Raw genomic sequence first — 20229 nt, forward strand, 5'->3', positions numbered from 1 at the left:
AAGATTTTGTGATTCAATTTTTACTCGTTTTTTAATGTTGAATATGTTATAATTCTGATATGAATTTAAATTTACTATTAATTAATATAATTTTAGTGAATTTTAAATATTAATTAGTCGATGGCACACAAACTTTGCAACAGGGAAACGCCACCTTCAGGCTCCAAAATTGGCTTATATAAGTATTTAATGCTAATTAAATATTAATAATTCATCAAGTCTATTCATGTGAGATTCTTTTCACTTTAGTGTATATCTCAAAATATTTGCTTCACTATGTCAATTTATATTTTAACTTTTTTTATTTCTACTATTTTAAAAAGAATTTTTTCATATGTCGAACAAATTTAAGTAGCTAATTAAGTTGGTTTATCTGAATTTTTATTGTATTTATGAGGTTTCGATTCCCTATTTTAAAATTCTTCCTATATATACCTCCGATGTTGGAAAAAAATCAATATTTTCTCCTATTAATACTTTCTTAGAAGAATGATAGAGTATAATACATTTAACTCCACAAGATTAAAAATAATGTTTTAATGCCCGCTATAATATACAATTTTATGATAATAAAATTTTAAAATTGCTTATTTTAATTAAAGTTGGAGAAGGAAATCAAAACTACTTAGGAGTGTAGTATTTATTAGTTTATTTAATTCATATATATAACAAAGTATAATACATAAATGTGTCATTTAATATGATTTTAATTGATATTTATACTCTTTAATTTTAGGTGTGCATATATAGACACATGAACTATCACATAATTAAATAAGTAGATACACACGTCCTAATAACTAATTGTGTGAGATGCAATTGTCCTACATGGAAAATCACGTGAAATTTCCATGCATGATACGTGTCTACTTGCTTACTTTATAATACTTCAAATGCTTATCTGTACACACCCAAAATTGAAAGACATAAATATCAATTAAGACCAAGTTAAATGGCATGTAAACTTATATTTTATGCCCTATATAACAACATTTCAGTATAACAATCAAATCTTTTCTGAAATCTATTTTTCATGTTCAGTTATATGATTCATTCTTTATAATAATATTCTGACAACAACATCATTATAAAGTAAATTGAGAGTTTAAGCTTTTTTTTTAAAAAAAGTTTTTTATTCGATGTTCGAAATTTATATTTCAGCTCATAGGGTCCATTGAGATGAAACAATATTAAAAAAAAAAAGTTATATCTGAAAATTAGAAATCAAAACCTCGAATTAAAGAAGAAACGACTCTAATATCATATCAAACAATTTTTTTTTTTTCATGTAACTTTATATAATTCATTCTCTATAATAATATTTCAACAATAACATCGTTATAAAGTGATTTGAGTTTTCAAGCCATTTTCTAAAGTTTCTCATCCTATATTCAAAACTTATATTTGCAACTCAATTCATTTAAATTCACGCCACATAAGATTCAGTTAGAAAAAACACTTTATATTAAAATTAAAAAAATATCGAGACCTCTGATTAAAAAAAAACGACTCGTGCACCCCATCATCCTTTGGTGGGTAAGATTCATGAAAGTTTAATTCGGTAATTTGCCGTTAGTCCACATAAGAAACCCAATAAGCAGCCGGTTGCAGCTTCCTATATTTGACCGATACCTTATGCGTGTTATATTTCAAGTCATCTTCTCAATATTTTCTCTGAGTCAAATCATCAAACACTTGGCCTTCGTTCTCAAAATTCTCCTTTTTCCCACCATTTCTCTGCACCAAAAAACTCAAAAATCTCTCATCAGTGAAGGAAAATCGAGATGGGTTTTTTGAAAGAAGATAGAAGAACCAAAGTTTTGAGATGGGTCAAAACTATTTTTTTCTTGATTTCTATGTTGATATCACTTCTCCTATTTTCTGCACCAATTCTTCTTGTAATTGCAGATACACTTCTTCCTTCACTTTTATTGTCTGCTTCCATTTCACCATATTCACTTTCAATTCAAACGCTTTCTTCTCACTTAAGCAACTACGATTTTCGGTATTCACTTATTGATATCCCGGTCATCTCCATCGTTAGGTCCGTCATCATTCTATGTAAGTTGATCTCTGATGGGAAATAATTTTGGTTGTTTTAGTTAATAGTGAGTAAAATTTAGATTAATTTGATTCAAGCATTTTGTCGAACGGGTTATGATCAATTAGATGGGTCATGGGTGGATTGATGTCGTATTTTTTAATTGGTTAGCTTAGATTTTGATTTCTTTTTTTTGATAAATCGAGTAATTTTGGCAAAAGGGTTATGAAGTTATGATCAATTGGTATGTTGAATACTGAAAAGATTGAATTTTTTTTGTTGATTTTGATTATAGGTGTTTATAGCTTATGTGATGGACCAAGGTTATCAAGAGGGCCATATTTGGGGATTGCTACAATTTGTTCAGTTTCATCATTGGTGTTTGTGTCCTTGAAGGCTTCATATGTGTTTGCACACAGTTCGAGTATGGATCGAGGAGGGTATGTTCGAGTTATGGAGATGGCGTTGTTCGTATGCTCGTTAGCATTGGCTGTTGCTCATGTAGTGGTGGCTTATAGAATTAGCTGCAGGGAAAGAAGAAAGCTTCTTGTTTACAAGATTGATATTGAAGCTGTAAGTTAATTAATCCCTTTATTTTCTCTCCTTGCTCTTAGCAAATTTCAAATTTGGTATAGTTGAAAAGTCACATGGCCAGTTCAGCAAGTTCTTTATTTACTAGAAATAGTACAACTAATTTGAAAAGTGGGGACTAAGGAAAATCAGATTTAGAGACAACATGGACATGGAATTGCAAGTTGTTTGGGTCCACTAAGGTTGAGAAAGGAAGACAACCTTTTGTATACAGGCTTTCTTGATCAATACACTTAATGGGAAATTTGAATAGATAGATTTGAAAATAGAAATGAAATAGGACTCTGATTTTTTGCATCTTGAGAGGAGCCCTTCACTTGAGCTGAGGGTCTTTTGAAAACAGTCTAGAGGTAGTCGTTAGGTTTGCATACTCTCTACCCTCTCAGACCCCACTTAATGGGATTTCACTAGGTATGTTGTTGTTGTCCAACCCTTGATGGACAATGTTACTTGGTGTGCTTGTGCTGGTGGGAGGTAACACGTACCTATGGAATTAGTTGAGGTGTGTGTGAACTGACTCGAACACTAAGGTTATTAAAAAAGGAGGAGTAGACCGGCAATATATGGTTTTTGTCCTCTTGCCAATTGCAACTTCCATGTGCCTTTTGACTTGGTCACATTTGGTTTGAACAAAACTTACTAAGATATTGATTTACTCTCCTTAATTGATGAATTGTAATAGAAATGTGTTCATTAATCATGTTTAAGTGCTAAATCTTTATATGAAAAGCACATGTCACTCATTTATTAGGTTTTACTTATTCTTATTTTCTGTTTTTAACTAACATATTAGCACATGAATGCAGGTCTCAGCATTAAAAACCGGATCTTTTTATCGATATCTTAAAGTTACTCCCTTCAGAAAGACTGAAGTAAAACTCAAATCTACAGAATCCATATGCACATGAAGTTGTTATTGTATTTTCTTTGGACCAAATCCAGTTTCCACATAGCAGGTTTCAGGTAATTAACTATTATCGTATCATCATCTTAATTTTGAAAATATTCTATTCTGTCTGCTGGTTCACTACATTTTGTACGATAAACCATGTGCTGCCACGAGATTCATACTCATAGCTCGTTTGACGAAACATTCAAAGCCTGTTTATTTTCAGAAATGCATCTTATCATAAGTATCGGAAAGTAGCAGTTTGTGATTGACTAATCAATTTGAAGAACACTTTTGCCAATGTTAGAGCAGTAATTTGTGTTTTGTTAAGTTCTCAAATGTGTTTTTCGGGAACAATTACTTTCTTCATCTTCCGAAAACTTCTCCTACTACTCAAAAACACTTATTTTTTCCCCTAAAAACTTGGCCAAACATCTCAACTTAAGCTCCCAAAACCTGTTTTTTGTTGGAAATGTTTTTCGAAAAAAGTACTTTTGGAGAGTAGCAGTTTGTGTTCAGCTAATCAATTTGAAAAACACTTTTTGCCAAGTATTAGAGCAGAAGCTTGGCCAAACGGGCTATCAGATTACCACTTAATTCTTTCTTATTTACTCTTTTATGAATGGATTAGTTTCCTTTAATCTTTTGTGTCATGGTACCTAACTAACTGACTGTTTTTACAATTTTTCTGTTTTTGCAGATATATCCAAAGGAGATCTGAAGTCTAATTGGTAAAGAAAAATAGTCTATATATATATACTATAAAGTATATAAAAAGAAAAAAGCAAGATTTTATGTATATGTGTGCAAATGTGGTGTGTTCTGTATCAGCAATTAGTTAAATATAGAGATAGTGATACAGGACAAGAGCATTATGATTCAGCACCCATTGCTCTCTCTCTGCTTACGCAACTTGTACAGATATTTGTTCTATTTTTATGCCAATTGTGTTTCATGGATTTGAAGATAGAATTTCTTGTTTTGTCATCTATCAAATGTCATCAACTTTAGATTTTTTTGGTAACGCTACGTGGAAACAGTCATTTATGCTTGTATTTAGAATATGTTATTTACATTACATCTTTCAAGGTGCGGCCTTTTTTGAAAACTCTGCCAACGCGGAATGCTTATGCACAAGGTTGCCCCTTTTTAAAACTTATTCCTTGAAAAGCTCTTATTTTATCGAATAGACACACCAAAATTTGCGTCATGATTTCATGAAGGTTTTATTCTTTTTACCGGTTCTTTCAATCAATGATCAGCTAATTTGAGGTTGCAAGTATCTTAAAGACTCGATTCTATATTATTTTATTTGGGACGAAAATAACAAGATCTACTTTTTGATAGGAAATTGTACACCACTCTATCTTATCCACACAACACAAATTTCTACTCATAATTTAAAGAAAAGAAATTGAAAAAAGTAGTCTTTATTGCATAACACAAGCATGATTCACATAGAGGTATTGCTAACTCAAATGTCAAAGGGTGGACATAAGCTTTTAAAAAGCTAGAAGCATGACTAGGTTCTTTGTGGTCCAAGATGATCAAATTATCAATAACAACCATGTAAGTATGAGACTTTTTTATGCTAGGGGTGAACCAAATGGCCGTGGTGATAAAATTTGGGATGAAAATCTTATAGTGTCTCTCGAGATCTGAAAGGAAAAAAAAATCTAATATAAAGCTACTCTTGCTTTTGCGAATATTGAAGCTCGACTAATTTAGATTCGTGTTGGCAAATCTTACTTTGGAGAATGGGGTGGGGGTGTTGTAAATCTCTTTCAACCAGACAATTTCATATCTAGGGATCCAACTCGAAACCTCTATATAAAAATGATGAAACAAGTGTTTAACACTCCACATAGTCTTTTGGATGTATTACAAGTGGTTTCTGGAAAGCTAATACAGATAGATATGAACAAAAATATGAATAACAATAATAATACATATCTTAGTTGTCCAATTTTATAAAACTAGTAGTAATATCAAAGAAACCAACAAGGTACAATATCATAACTTAAAAAAATGTTAAGCCAAAATTTAAAAAATATTTGAAATAACAACTAATTTAACAATCAATTACAACAAGTCCAATAATATGCTCTATAATTTCCTAGATAAATTAATAATTAGTACTTTATTCATTTTGGAGAATCTATTAACCACCTCTCTTGTTGTATAATTCCTTGAAAACCTTTTTTTCTTGTAAGACAATTCAAAAGTTAATAGCTAGGCTGTATAGCTTTAAAGAGTGAATAATTAACGACCCACCATATTATAAAAGGATTACAACTTGACACATAAGCTATATATGCTACTAAAAAAGCAGATTGGAAAAAATAATAATAGAATTTTACAGATCATATTCATACTAAAGTCTTCTATAATGAAAAAGATAATTCCCCTCTTAAGTTAAAATAAATAAATAATAATATTAGGAGAGTCGGTTAATCGAATTGGACTGAATTTGAACGGTCAAAATAAAATGAGTTAAGAAATGAGCTGGTTAAAGTTATTTAGGTCGAAATGAATTGAGTCAACAAAATAGGCTAAATAAAAGGTCATAGCCAACTACATTTTATTTTTCTTTATTTGTTTTTTGTTATAGTTTAATTACCTAATAATCCCCCCACCCCCACCCCACCCTTATTATGTCAACTTATCAAACAAAAGGATTCTTTTAAAAAGTATCTTAGACAAGTTTTATCATAAAGTAATTTGAGTTGCATATTAACCTAACTTTAAAACGGATTGAACTGAACGAATCGAAATGGCTAAGTTAATAAATTGAAAATACTTTTTGAACATATCATATTTGCATGAATAATAGAGGCAGTTACACATTTGGCCACTTAACCAAAATATTAACATCCACTAGCCATTATACATAGTATATACATATATAATATGCATATTATACATATGTCTCAAGTGGGTTGTAATTACTCTTTGATCCTTAATCAAAAATCTCAAATTCCAGTTAAGTTGGAAACATAGTCCCCTTTATTAAGAAACGCTATGATACTTCCCGACTCGAATTCAATTTTAGTCAAACCTTAATATAAATGCCTAACATCGGGCTAATACCCATGACATTCCTCACCCCACCCCATGAAGTAGTTAGTTGAAACGTTATGCAACTACTACCTAAAATATGTCAAGGCCCACCTCAAAGTTTAATTATCACCATACCTAAAAATAACTAACTTTTATTGCACATGAAGAAATTTGGACCACTTGAAGATCAAATCCATTAGGATAATAGGAAGATTTTGTCTAGTACTTTAGTAGCTCATGTGATTAATCTTGATCTATGTGGCTTGTATTGTCCTACACATGTGGTTTAGGAAGCATACACAAATGACTACATATTCATATAGCAAATGCTTCCTTTTTAGTTACCTTATTGACAAAACCCATCATCTCATTTTACTATAAAAAAAACATTTTTTTTAATGACATCGTTTATCTCTAGATATATAAAAACACTATTATAAAGAATATATAAAATAGCATAATATAAAAGATTGGTTCCAAATAAAATTTGATTGTTATAGTATAATATCAAAGGATGATTATTATAGAGAAGCATGAATGTGCTTTAGGGGTGGACATGGTGCAGTAGATACTGATACTATATTGAAGTAAAATTTCTTTAATATCATGGTTTCAATGTTATGATATTATAGTATAATATCAAAGGATGATTGTTATAGAGAAGCATGAATGTGCTTTAGGGGTGGACATGGTGCAGTAGATACTGATACTATATCGAAGTAAAATTTCTTTGATATCATGGTTTCAATGTTATGATATTTGGTATGCATTTTAAAAAAGATTTGGAATTTGGTATGAGGTATAATATTTGATATTTAATTTATAACAAAAAAAATTAAAATATTGAATACCATATCGAAATATATAGTATACAATCCATACATTTTATCATAATACTAACAAATATATAAAACAATATTAGTACAAAACTAATTATTTAGATGTTGGAGTTTTGATTACTATATCCTGAATAAAATGTCTTTTCTATGTAAACGATTAACTAAGGTAAATATTGCTCGTACTTTTTCTTGAATATTTCTTCCTGTTTAAAATGTTAGTATGATATACTGACACGTTTCTTGAAAGTTTAAGTTATAAGTAAGTTAAAGTCGGAAAAACTATAGTTACAGTATACCAGGATCGTAAAATATTGAAATCAAGCTTTAAAATAACTAATTAACCATACTAAATTAATTTAATTTGATAACATTATAATACTATTTTTTAAAAATCGAAATTATCAATATTTTATCGTGAACAACTTTTGCATATATAGAATCTCTAGAAAATTGAAACTCATGTCTATTTGAAATAGACGTTACAACTTACATCCAATATATGAAGCATCTTTTATAAGTGCATTTTTTTGGTTGGTGCACACGATATTAAGTTAATTGACTAACTAACTAGGAAACCGATAAAAATCGAAAGTAAAGATTTTAAGATAAATGGAAGAAATTTAAGAAAGAACATGAAGTTATGAATTGAATAATAACATATCCATTAGAGGTCTCAAGTTCGAGTACTTAGTATGGAAAAATCCTTATACTAGGAAGCACTTCCTTCACTTAGTGACGCGAATCTAGAATATTCTGTCTCCAATACATTTATTGAACACTGGATGGAAAACCAAATATGTTACACCAACTAATTTGAGATTATAGCTTTGCCTTGTTGATAACATTACATAAAATCTGATATTTTCCTAAAATTTGTTATTTTCTTTAGAAATATTTATGTCGATAAAAATATAAAAGAATTTTATAGGTGACATTTAACCTACCTTTCTTCTAAGAAATTGGGTCCAAATGAAGGGAATTGTGTCCATTCACAGAAATGTTCCTATTTTGGAGTTTTTTAAAGTTTTGCTTGTCAAATTGGTGGTCTTTCATCTTTGGCATATAATTATTTTTTTTTGTCAACCCACCCTTTAGTATTTATTTTTTTTTACCTTCGGAAAAGTGTCCTTCAGAAGCATAATTTAATTTAGGGAAAAAGGACAAATATACCCCGAACTTTCGAAAATAGTATATTAATACCCTCCGTCATACTTTTCGTCCATTAGTATCCTCGCCGTCCAATAACCAATGCACATTTACCCCTCCCACTAACAGAAGACTCATTTTGTACACATGGCACAATCCTATACCTCAGCCCAGTTTGACCAAATATTTGACCCAAATTTCAAATATCTACCCCATTACCCATTTAACCCACCCGATTTACCCACAAATAAACTATCTAAAAACATAAAAGAAAAAAAGCCCCTTTACCCATTCTTGAGAGTTTCTCAAGAATGGGTTTGAAGTTATTAATATAATAAAGTAGGTGGATATCATCAATGCGGTTTAATCTGGATAGTTTGGATGGATGTGTATGAATCAGAGATAGCATTAAAGAAGAATTCAACAGTGGAGACAAAAAGAGTTCCATTGATTCAGGCTGAGAAGAACCATGGAAACACCCGTAGGCCAAGAACAAGAGAAGTTAGTTCTAGGTACAGGTCACCTACTCCATCAGCTTCCTCTGGCCCTAGACGTTGTTCTTCTCCAAATGTCACAAGAATTGGATAATCGGGTTAGATCGGGTGGATTAAATGGGTAATGGGGTAGGTATTTGAAATTTGGGTCAAATATATTTGGTGAAACTGGGCTGAGGTGTAGGATTGTGCCACGTGTACAAAATGAGTCTTCCGTTAGTGGGAGGGGTAAATGTGTACTGATTATTGGACGGCGAAGGTATTGATGGACGAAAAGTATGACGAAGGGTATTGACATACCATTTTCAAAAGTTTGGGAATATATTTGTCATTTTTCCCTTTAATTTATACAAAATTTATGTCGATAGAATCTATGAAGTTCAATTCAAAACTCACAAAATTATACCTCAAGGGGCATAACTTATTCCTACAAAATTGTGTTGGACAAAGTAAAAATTCTCTAAGTTTATGCCCTATAAAATTAGGTCATACTTAAAAATGCTTAAATTCACAATATTTCATAAAATGAAAAGTAGAAATAAAAATTAAAGATCACTAATTTGAAAAGCAAAAGTTAATGACTTCACAAAATTGGGCCAATTCATGCAAAAACTTAACGGGAAGTTACAGAATCTCATTAGTTTAGGAACTAATTACTTGGACACACTCTAGTGTGTAATATTACAAATTTTATCAGATTTTGGTGTGTCTAGATACGGCCAGATATACATGTATCTCGGGATACACGAGGTCAAAATTATATGTAATTTGTTCTAGGTACACTGTATCCAAGTGGATTCGCATGTATCTGAAATACAATACATATCTCGTTTGCCTCGCTCCCATCTCGTTTTCCACTCTCCTATGTATCTGGTATCCCAGATGCATGTGAATCACACCAGATACATACATATATGTATCTAGTGATGTATGTATCTAGTGTGTATGTAGTGTGAATCTCATGTATCTTGGATACATTACTATCTCGCTCGCCTCTCTACTTATTTTTGTGTATATGATAGCAAAAATACATGTATTTAGGTGTATATTCTTTAATATATGGAAAAAAAACTCTTAAATAATAATAAAATACGTAATTTTTTAAAAATATAGATAGAATTAATATATATGGTATGGATATATATATCTAAAAAGTAGTTTTCCCAAACTTAAAATGTGGACAAAAAATGGAACTGGCCCAAAAGGAAAGGAAGGTTGGACTAGATTGCCTCAAGGTGGGCCTGGCCCAATAATCTCAAAGTTTGCCCCCGGGAGTTCAAAAATCCAACGGAATATAACCCTTTACAATTTGAATTACTAAAAAATGATCATAGAGAAACTATCTAATTACACAAACATTCAAATTTACTAATTTTTCTTAGAGATTGAAATAATTACAATTTATCACAGTAATTAATAATTTATACCAGATTTCAAGTCAGATATACCAAAATACATACTTTTTACTATCAAATGCACTGAAATAGTGAGAGAGGCGATCGAGAACAAGAAGGAGGCGAACGAGATTTGCCTATGTATCAAGATACATGTGAATCACATAGTGTGATTAGCATTGAGCGAGATAGGAGGGAGACGAGCGAGATGGGAGGGAGATGAGCGAAATTTGTCTACGCCACATACATGTGAATCCACCAGGATACAATGTATCTAGAACAAATTACACATAATTATAACCCCGTTTTTCCCTAGATCATATATCTATGCGCATCATAAGATTCATATTATTACAAACTAACATGTATCTAGGTAATTAACTCATAAACTAATGAAATTTCTGTAAATTATTCTATAAAAGTCTCTTTCAGTCACAATTGTAGTCGACTGAATTATTTCTATTTTTTGGGTCAAAAAGATTGAATATTTGTATTAGTCAAATATGGACCATCAAATTAAATGGGTTCAATGCGATCCAAGTTCCTCACTAATTCAACTCATCATTTCATTTGGACCAAAAAAAAAAGTCGATAATGCATGTGACTAGTGTTCGATGTGAATTCAAATTAATTAAATTAATAAATTAAAAATTTGAATGACAAAATAAAAAGATTAAAAGCAATATCGAAAAATAAATGAAGTTTTCTATCATTAGAAAACGAATATCACTATTTACCATATTGATAACAAAAAAATTTAACTAAAGATTATCAAGTATATAAGATCGGAAAAATTCAAGCTTAACATTAAAGTTCTTGTTCCTAGTTTCCTCTCGAAAAAAGATAAAGAAGAAGAAGAAGAAGAAAATAAGAGGAATTTCAAAGTACAATAAAAAATACTTATATAATTTATATCATATATTACTCTTATATTAGAAAAAGCTTATTTTAACTAGGGTGTGCACTATTTGAATTAATGCTTGGAATGTAATTTGTTTTGTTTCAATTTTGGATACCAAATATTAATTGTTAGCCATCTCTCTTTCCTTCTAATGGGTTCTGATTTTTTTTTAAGAATCAAGCTGTGTCTAACACAAGATGCAGCACTACATAAATAGTGCAGGATATAAATAACACAGCCACACACGATATGTTGTGCATTTAACTCGCAAACAATTCCTAACCATGTATATTTATGTTTCTGTATGTGTACATTCTGCTCGCAAAAACCTTTCAACGTTAATTGGACCCGTGCTTGTATGGGCTATCCCTGTCTAGTATATATATAATTTTATGCAATAAACAATCTAAATATTTATCACGTCATGTCATTTTTCGAAACTTTTTTTTTAACTTTAACTTTAACTTTAAATCCAAAAAGAAAACCTAAACATAAGAGAGACTAGGACTACTCTTCTGTCCTATAGATATAAAAAAAAATTCTTTTTTTGCTTAATTTATCGTCTAATAATAAATAGATCAAATAAAACAAACCCATTTGGTGAACATTAAAATTGTTGAATAATATTCACTAGTAAACAAAATTGATACTAATAAAGATCAAAACATTTAAAATATGAATTTTGATCGATTTAATTTGTACATGACCAAACAAAAATCCTACCACATGTGACATGGCCACATCAGTAAATAAAATTGAATGGTGAAATTAATTTTTTTATTATATTTTTTAAGAAAAAAGGAAATTTACGAATAAGTGCAAGGAGATTAAATATTTATAGTATATTTATACACTTCAACAAACTATTATTACTTAAAACGGAGTTTTACATGAGCCATCGTTATTTATGAGCTAAAGTAAAAGTTAATTATGAGTCACTTATATCGATCAAAGTATTTACAGTTATTAAAATCTGCTGATATTTTTATTTCTTTTTAATCAGAGATGGATCCAGAATTAAGAGTTTGAGGGATTCAAATTTTTGAGTTTGGGAGAGGGGGTTCGAACCCTAGTGTGAAAAGTATTTTCACGGGTCACTTCTTTCACTGAACAGTCAATCAATTTTATTATAGGTTCACAAGTTAATTATATACATATATATATTTATTTAATTTTCTAGTACAAATACAGATCTACAAAAAAGCTTCTGAATTCACTTGAACCCACGAACCCTACCTAGCTCCGCCTCTAGTATAGATGTATAAGGGTATAAGTAACAAACCAACACAAATATAGGCAAACACACTAATCAAGTTAGGCCATACGCCATCAACTCCATTATCATTACACTTATTTAGTAGAATTATTAATTTTGATATTAGTTATCGAGTTAAAATAATTAGCTCAAAAATACTCTTAATAATAATAATAATAAATTAAATAGTTCACAACTCATGAGTAAGACTTAGGGAGGGTAAAATGAACTTTTATTTTTATAAGGTAAAACGATTATATTTTATTGATCGTAGATAATCCTCCTTTTCTTTTGAATTGGTAACTGACGATATGAATAAGTTTACACAATTTAAATTAAAATATTCATCATATATCTATATATATATATATATATATATCGAAGAAAATTTATATATAATTATTATGGAAGAAAATTGAGATGAATCCTTTCGACTCCGTAGCAGTCTGGATTATCGATCATGTTTACATTTTATATTATAAGCTTAGATCATCAAAAGCACGATGAATAGCAATTTTTGGTTTTTCCAGAAGTGAAAGTTTAAAGTTATCCCATTTAATAGCGGAGTAAGATTTTTTATTAAATTTTTTAAAAAAATATTAAGAGATAAAAATGCAAAGAAATTAAAGAAATTTAAAATTTACTATATATGCATAAAAAATAGTTTTGCTTTTTATATATAGTATAGTTTTTTAACACCATGACTCCGACGCCCTTGACTCTATTTTTTGCTTCAGTTTGATCATAAATATTGTAGTTGATATTTGAAACTTGAAAATTTAAGTTTTGAGGTGATTTTTGAAAGTTGTATTTGGACATATATTATATTTGAAAAAAAATTAAATTTTGTGAATGAAAATCTCAAGAACTTACTTTTTGGAGAGACTTGAAAATATTTGAAGATCAAATTGCATGGCCTAATTAGATACATTTGAGGATACATATTTAAGAGTAATTCAAAATCAAAGTCAAACTGATATTTAAAGAAAAAAATTAAATGGTTAATCCAAAATTTAAGTCAAACATATATTTAAAGAAAAAATATAGATGTCCAATTCAAAATTTATGTCAAATAGATATTTAAATAAAAAAATTAAATATCTGATTCAATGATTAAATGGTAGCTTAATCAGCCAAAATAGCTAGAACCTACTTATAGACAACACATATTCCAAAAGCCCAATCAATCCATGTGTAAAAAAGATATTTTTTCCTACCATATATAAATTCCAAGAAAAAACTATATACTTCTTAATAAAATATTTGATTATTCTCCAAAAGTCCAAAATAATGGCTACTTCTACTCTTGAAGAATCTTTCAAAGAAAACCCTCAGAGCCTTCAACACATTCTTCCTATAGATTTTCACTTAATCCAAGAAGTTCCAAACTCTCATTTATGGCCTAATATCAATAATTCCCCAATTAATCATGATGACAAAAACCCTAATGTCCCAATAATTGATCTTTTAGCTCCTAATGTTGTGGAACTTATTGGTCATGCATGCAAAACATGGGGCATATTTCAAGTTGTTAATCATGGAGTTCCTATAGAATTTTTTGATGAAGTTGAATCTCAGGCAAGGCGACTTTTCGCCTTGCCTGCAGAACAGAAGGTGAAGGTCGTGAGATCCACTAGTGGTGCCACAGGCTATGGCACAGCTCGAATTACGCCGTTTTTTTCTAAGTTTATGTGGCATGAAGGGTTCACCATTATGGACTCACCACTTGATCATGCTAAGGAACTTTGGCCACATGACTATCAAGAATTTTGGTAAGCACATGGGTTGATTTTATGTGAATGTATATAAAAACGAGTTGAAGTTATATGCATTAAAGATACAAAAAAATATATTTATGTAATCAAGTTATTTAGTAGATAATTCTACACAACAATTACATTTCTCTCACGATAAATATAAATTTAATTACGTAGATAATTTGAGATAATTACTTTTAGAAATCACGATAGATAATTTCAGACACAAGGAGCTAGTAATATTTTGGTTCCTTATTTTGATTATTTGTTTTGGTTAATCTTGTAGTGATGTGATGGAAAATTATCAAAAGAAGATGAAAGCTCTATCCATCCAACTTTGGTTGCTCATCCTCAATTACTTGCAACCATCTCAAGAACATTTGATTAATTCATTTGAATTTACACAAGCTTTACAATTGAATTCATATCCATGTTGCCCAAACCCTAACCATGCATTAGGGTTAGCTCCTCATACAGATTCATTATTCCTAACAATACTCCATCAAACAAATAACACAAAGGGTCTTCAAATCTTGAAAAAAGACCAAGGATGGACTTCAATTGCTCCAATTTCCAACGATGCCCTCATCGTTAACGTAGGTGATCTTCTTCATATACTCACTAATGGTGAATTTCCATCGGTTTATCATCGAGTTCTTGTGGATCAAACTAAGCATAGGGTTTCTTTGGCTTATTTTTTGGACCTCAAGTTGATTCTACAATTGTTCCATTAGTTTCTTTTGACAAAAATGTTGGTGTTGTTGTACCAAAATATAGAAAGGTGAAAGTGAAGGAGTATCTTAGTCTCAAGGCTAAACATCTTGAGAAGGTGTTCTCTTTGATTAGATCTTGATGATCAAGAATTTAATTATGTTATAATATTTTAGTACGTAGCTCAGTTGGTTGATTATGTAAAATATTTATTTTGTCGGTGAGGATTTGATTCCCCATCTTGTAGTTTGCTCCCCATTTTCCCTTCCCCTTCCCTACCCTACCCCAGTTTAATAAAATAAAATATGATGTCTTTCTAGTATCATGATTTTGAGTAATGTAATCTTTGGTGTAATTCATATATACCATGAAAGTTGTTTGTAGTTTCTAATCAGTTTATTTGTTTAATTTTATATTACACTATCGAAGTGTGTGAGTGTGTGTGACCATTTTAGTTAAAAACTTAAATTTTGAAAGAATATGTTTTTATTTAGTCAATTGTATTTTTAATACGTTTCTCAAATACGGATTTATATTTTTTATGAGCTAAATACATGGTCTTTTATGACGATGAAGTTCGAATCCAATCTTCTTATTTACCCCTGCACTATAAAGTCTATAATAACGTGCATGATCATCTTAGTTAAAAAATTTAAGTTATTAATAGAAATACATTCTTCTTTACTTGATTATGTTCTCAACGTACATCACATATCAATAGGAGTCACGAAAACGAAAAATAATTAATAATAATACATCAAGTCGAGTAACTTAGGAATTTACTCATTTCTAGCTTGGCATACTTTTAGAGCAACATTCAAAAATGAAAACAAAAAAAAAAGTAAAAGAAAATTAAAATTAAAATTACGTAATTAAATTGAGTTATGTCTTGTCTAATCACGTCTAATAAATCCAAAATAAATCACTTGTGGCCTAGTCGTAGGGAGCTAGTTTTTTATTTCCTATTAGCCTATTAAGAACAAATTGATTTTTGTTAATTATGGGAAAAAACAAAGAGATTGAAAAGTTGATGGATGATGAGACAAAAAAGATCTAGTATTAGTTCAATAACTCCAAAAATGATAAAGCTTTTAAATCCCCCACCCTACCTCCCTACCCCCACCCCACCCTCACCCCAAACCAACCACCAACTCCATAAAAATATTATTTTTTAACTTTTGATCATAAAATATTTTTAAAAAAATTCTTTTAATTAGAATTTCTAAAAGTTGATTAAAAATGAAATTGTATTTGATCATATTTCTTACAAATGAGAGAAGAAAGTATTTTATTTAAAATTTATGGCTTATTAGTGTTCTGAATTAACTCGATGATCGTTTTGATTTGAGAAATAAGAAAAGAAAATGCAATTAAAATTTTGAAATTAAATTTCTAATATTAATTTCACATCTGAATTTTTTATGTCCTGAAACTCATGTGGTGTAATAATCTCAAATTTATAATCATAGCGATTAGATATTAAATTGACACATTTGTCTTTGTCTGAATCTCTTTTTCACCAAGTCGCTTAAACAGACACAACTAAAGTTAAAACTAAAAATTTACCTTGTTTTATCTTACTTTAAATCAAACACACACTTAATATTATATATGTATGGTCCATTTTTATTATTTAAAAAAAATATATTAATACAAAATATATATTCAATAAGTAACCTTTTAATTTAGAAAGAAACTTACATAGATATATTATATTAAGAAAATATTTACCATTTATAGTAATAATATTTTTTTCACTGGACATTTATAGTACATTTATAATATAATTTAAATACATTTTACACAGAAACAATTTATAAAACACATATAATACAAATTTTATTTATGAATAATAGATTTATCACACACTTTAATACACTTATAATACATTATCTCAATTTCTTATCAAACAATCATAATACATTTCAAAACACTTATAACACATTTATATTGCATGCATAACTTTTAATACATAGCAAATTTATCATAGATTCATAGTATTGCTATAAATGATAACAAATAAATAGATATCGTTAAAATTAGTTTATTTATTAAAAACTACTCACCTAAGTGATTTTTCCTTATTTAGAGATGTCAATATTGGTCATATTAGACCAACCTAGCCCAGCTAGCACAAACTTTGAAATTTGATAGGCCGAAATGGGCTAGCCCACCATTTCAACAACCTTAATATGACTCATATAAATAACATAAATTTCACTAGTTTAGGATATATAAGATTTATACATTCGCACATTTCTCGCCTTTTTCGCTATGTATCTTATAATATCTTTAATTCATGTATCTAGTGCAATTCACATGTATCTGAGATACTTCGACTCTCTTGCTCTCTTTCTCCTACCTTACTCGCCTATCTCCTTTTGTATTTGTATTTTAGAGTATATTTGATAGCATGTATTTAGATATTTCTGTCTTGAAATTTTGTATGAAATTATTAATTAGTCAGATATTTAATATGAGAATATTCAAACTATTGGAAATTAGTAAATAGAACAAAAATGCTTGTGTAGTTAGATAGTTTTTCTATGATTAGCCCATCCTAATCATACATGGGATGTGAGTTAGATTGAACCAATTCACTTTTCTTTAAATATTTTTCATAATTTTTAAAATCTAAATTCTAAATATCTTAGTCCAATCCTAAAAAAATTATGTATTTGGATCAGATCGACACACTGGGTCAAATTTATATTTACAACTCTACAATTTAATTAGTCTTGATATTATAATTTTATTATTAATAATTTTGAATAACTTATTCACCAATCAAACAATCTTCAAGAGGATATAAATATTATATTTTGAAATTAAATTAGACCTAATATTTGTTTATTCTTAACAAACAAATACCAACTTCTTGTTTTCTTTTTCTTATTACATTATTATGTGGTTCTTTATTATCTTAAGCTTGCCGACACTCATCTTTTTGTTAATTTTTTATTTTGTAAAATTAAGAACAAACATACTGCATCTGTTCATTGTCCAGTATATTGTTTTTTAATTAGGATAACTAATTACAAAGAAATCATTAAATAAAGGAATAATTTGACAGACCATATAAACAAAACAACAAAGATGCTTTTTCCCATGATCTATAAAATTTACTATTCAACCATATCAATAACGGGGTAATCGCGCTTCACAAATGGATGAACAAGATTATTACATGTGGCTAAATAGAAATCGAAGAAATATCGATCCATTTTACATTTAGCTTGAGAGATTCGTACATTGAAACCTTCGACATAACTTAGATTGATATTACTTGTGATATAATCAAAGTCATTTTATAATCAGATAACTTGAAGGATCACTTTTCGGAAACAAATTACTTTATAGCTAGAGCACTCTCGTGATGGTCCTCAACTAGATCAATAGTCAACTTCAAGTCTAGCGCTGACATCTTTCAATTAGTCCTGAGCCCAATATCAAAACTTAGATAGTTCTTTAATTACTCCTTAAAAATTCTCTTGTTAATCATAAAATAAACTTTTTCTGTCAATACGTATATCAAAATGATCAAGAACGGAGTTAGAAGTTCGAAAACGAATATGGCCGAATTCATTAACTTTTACTTAAATAAAACATTTGTCCTTAAAAAATTCACTAAAATATATTTAAATAGTAAATTTAAAATTCAATCAGCATCTACAATAGTCTTTAAACAATGATTAGGGTATAAGGGAAGATGACAAAACTGAAGTACCCAACTCATCAAAATTACATATTAAAAGCAAGTTCAATCAAACTCATTATCTTTAATTCAAATTTAATAACAAGAATTTTTAAAAAGTATTTAAACATGTAACTACATTTATTCTTCTAAATTTATACTCAAAATGATGAATTTGCATGTCACTGCATACAATTAATTAAAGGAATAAATTAATAGTGTGGCACCCCATTTGACTAAAGGCCCTAATATAGATGGAGACATGGAGTGCTTGTTTTTTTTTTTGTTTTATAAAAAAAATCCCCAATTTTTAAAAGTTAGAATTTTTGTTGTAGATCGATCAGTTTCATCTTGTCAATTGTTCGTTGCGAGATAACTTAGATTGAAAATCATTATCGTCTTACTTAAAAATTTAATTATTATTTTGAACAATTACACAATGTGTATCAAATAATAAGAAACAATAACAACAAAATCTCAATATCAAATACTTAAAATCGATTATCTAATTTTTTAATAGTTGTATCTTCTTTGAATGTTTATAAAAATGATTAGGTAACAATATTACCCAACTTATTACTTATATCCCACAACATCACTAAAAAAAATCAAATAAAGGCATAAATAGGATAATGGTTAAGGAATGTTTAATTAATCTTTTTTTTTAATACAAAGAATTTTGTTGTACTTACCTTACCAAACTACTTCAACAAGGTGTCATACGCATGCAATATATATACTTATTCGAAATTCCCAATTTGACCATATATGTGTTATATATTATTAAGTCTGTTCGATCAAGCAAACTTATATATATTATATAAAATAAAATAAAGTTTAGATATAATATTATGCTTGATATAAAATTGACTATAATTTGATTAAAACTAAGGTTTTATATATCATACTCTTATAAGTAGTATTGATGATTTCCTTTTTTGTAAGATATACCATTAAAGGATGTGGTGCAATGAATGAAGTTGTTTTTCTCTCAATTAGAGGTTTCTATTTTGACTTTTGGATATGAAAAAAGTTCTTAATAAAAAATGTTATCCCCGAATAATTTATATTCAGCAAATATTCAAACTAGTCGTACTCTAATATAAGTATCAATCGCTCCCTGAAAATGCAAAAAGAAATGCAGTGATAATATGATATCTTCATTTGAACTTTTTGAAGACAACTAACCACCATAACTTCTTTTTCCCTCACAACAAGGCAAAATTGAAATTTCAGAAATAATTTTTAATTTTAAAAAAAATCAAAAAATATTATGAAGTGGGGCTATTTTTGTAATTATGCATAGCAACCATTGGAATTCTGATAACGTACCCTTCAAGTGAAGAAAACATCAAAAGAGAAGCTGTGTTAGTTGCATTAAACATGCCCCACACTCATCACTTTCTTTTTAATATCACTATATCCATATTAAGATTCGATTAAATTAAATTAAATTA

At 29.1% G+C, this 20229-nt stretch overlaps 1 protein-coding gene and 1 pseudogene across 2 annotated transcripts; both read left to right on the forward strand.

The window, feature by feature from the left end:
* Positions 1-1585: 1585 nt before the first annotated feature.
* On the forward strand, positions 1586-4493 carry LOC125831235 (uncharacterized). Of its 2 annotated transcripts, XM_049510427.1 has the most exons (4): positions 1586-2061; positions 2337-2614; positions 3439-3595; positions 4222-4493. In XM_049510427.1, exons 1-3 carry the CDS (start codon positions 1785-1787, stop codon positions 3538-3540), a joined length of 657 nt encoding a protein of 218 aa, XP_049366384.1. In that variant the 5' UTR covers positions 1586-1784; the 3' UTR covers positions 3541-3595; positions 4222-4493. The 2 variants fall into 2 exon arrangements, with proteins under 2 accessions (XP_049366384.1, XP_049366385.1); XM_049510428.1 differs by lacking the exons at positions 3439-3595; positions 4222-4493 and having other exon boundaries at positions 1620-2061; positions 2337-2623.
* A 9400-nt stretch (positions 4494-13893) lies between these two features.
* LOC125831133 (gibberellin 3-beta-dioxygenase 1-like) lies at positions 13894-15220 on the forward strand (annotated as a pseudogene).
* Positions 15221-20229: the final 5009 nt, after the last annotated feature.

The sequence above is a fragment of the Solanum verrucosum genome, unplaced genomic scaffold (assembly GCF_900185275.1).
Source record: "Solanum verrucosum unplaced genomic scaffold, falcon-dt-bn FXZP01000049.1, whole genome shotgun sequence".
Lineage (NCBI taxonomy): Eukaryota > Viridiplantae > Streptophyta > Magnoliopsida > Solanales > Solanaceae > Solanum > Solanum verrucosum.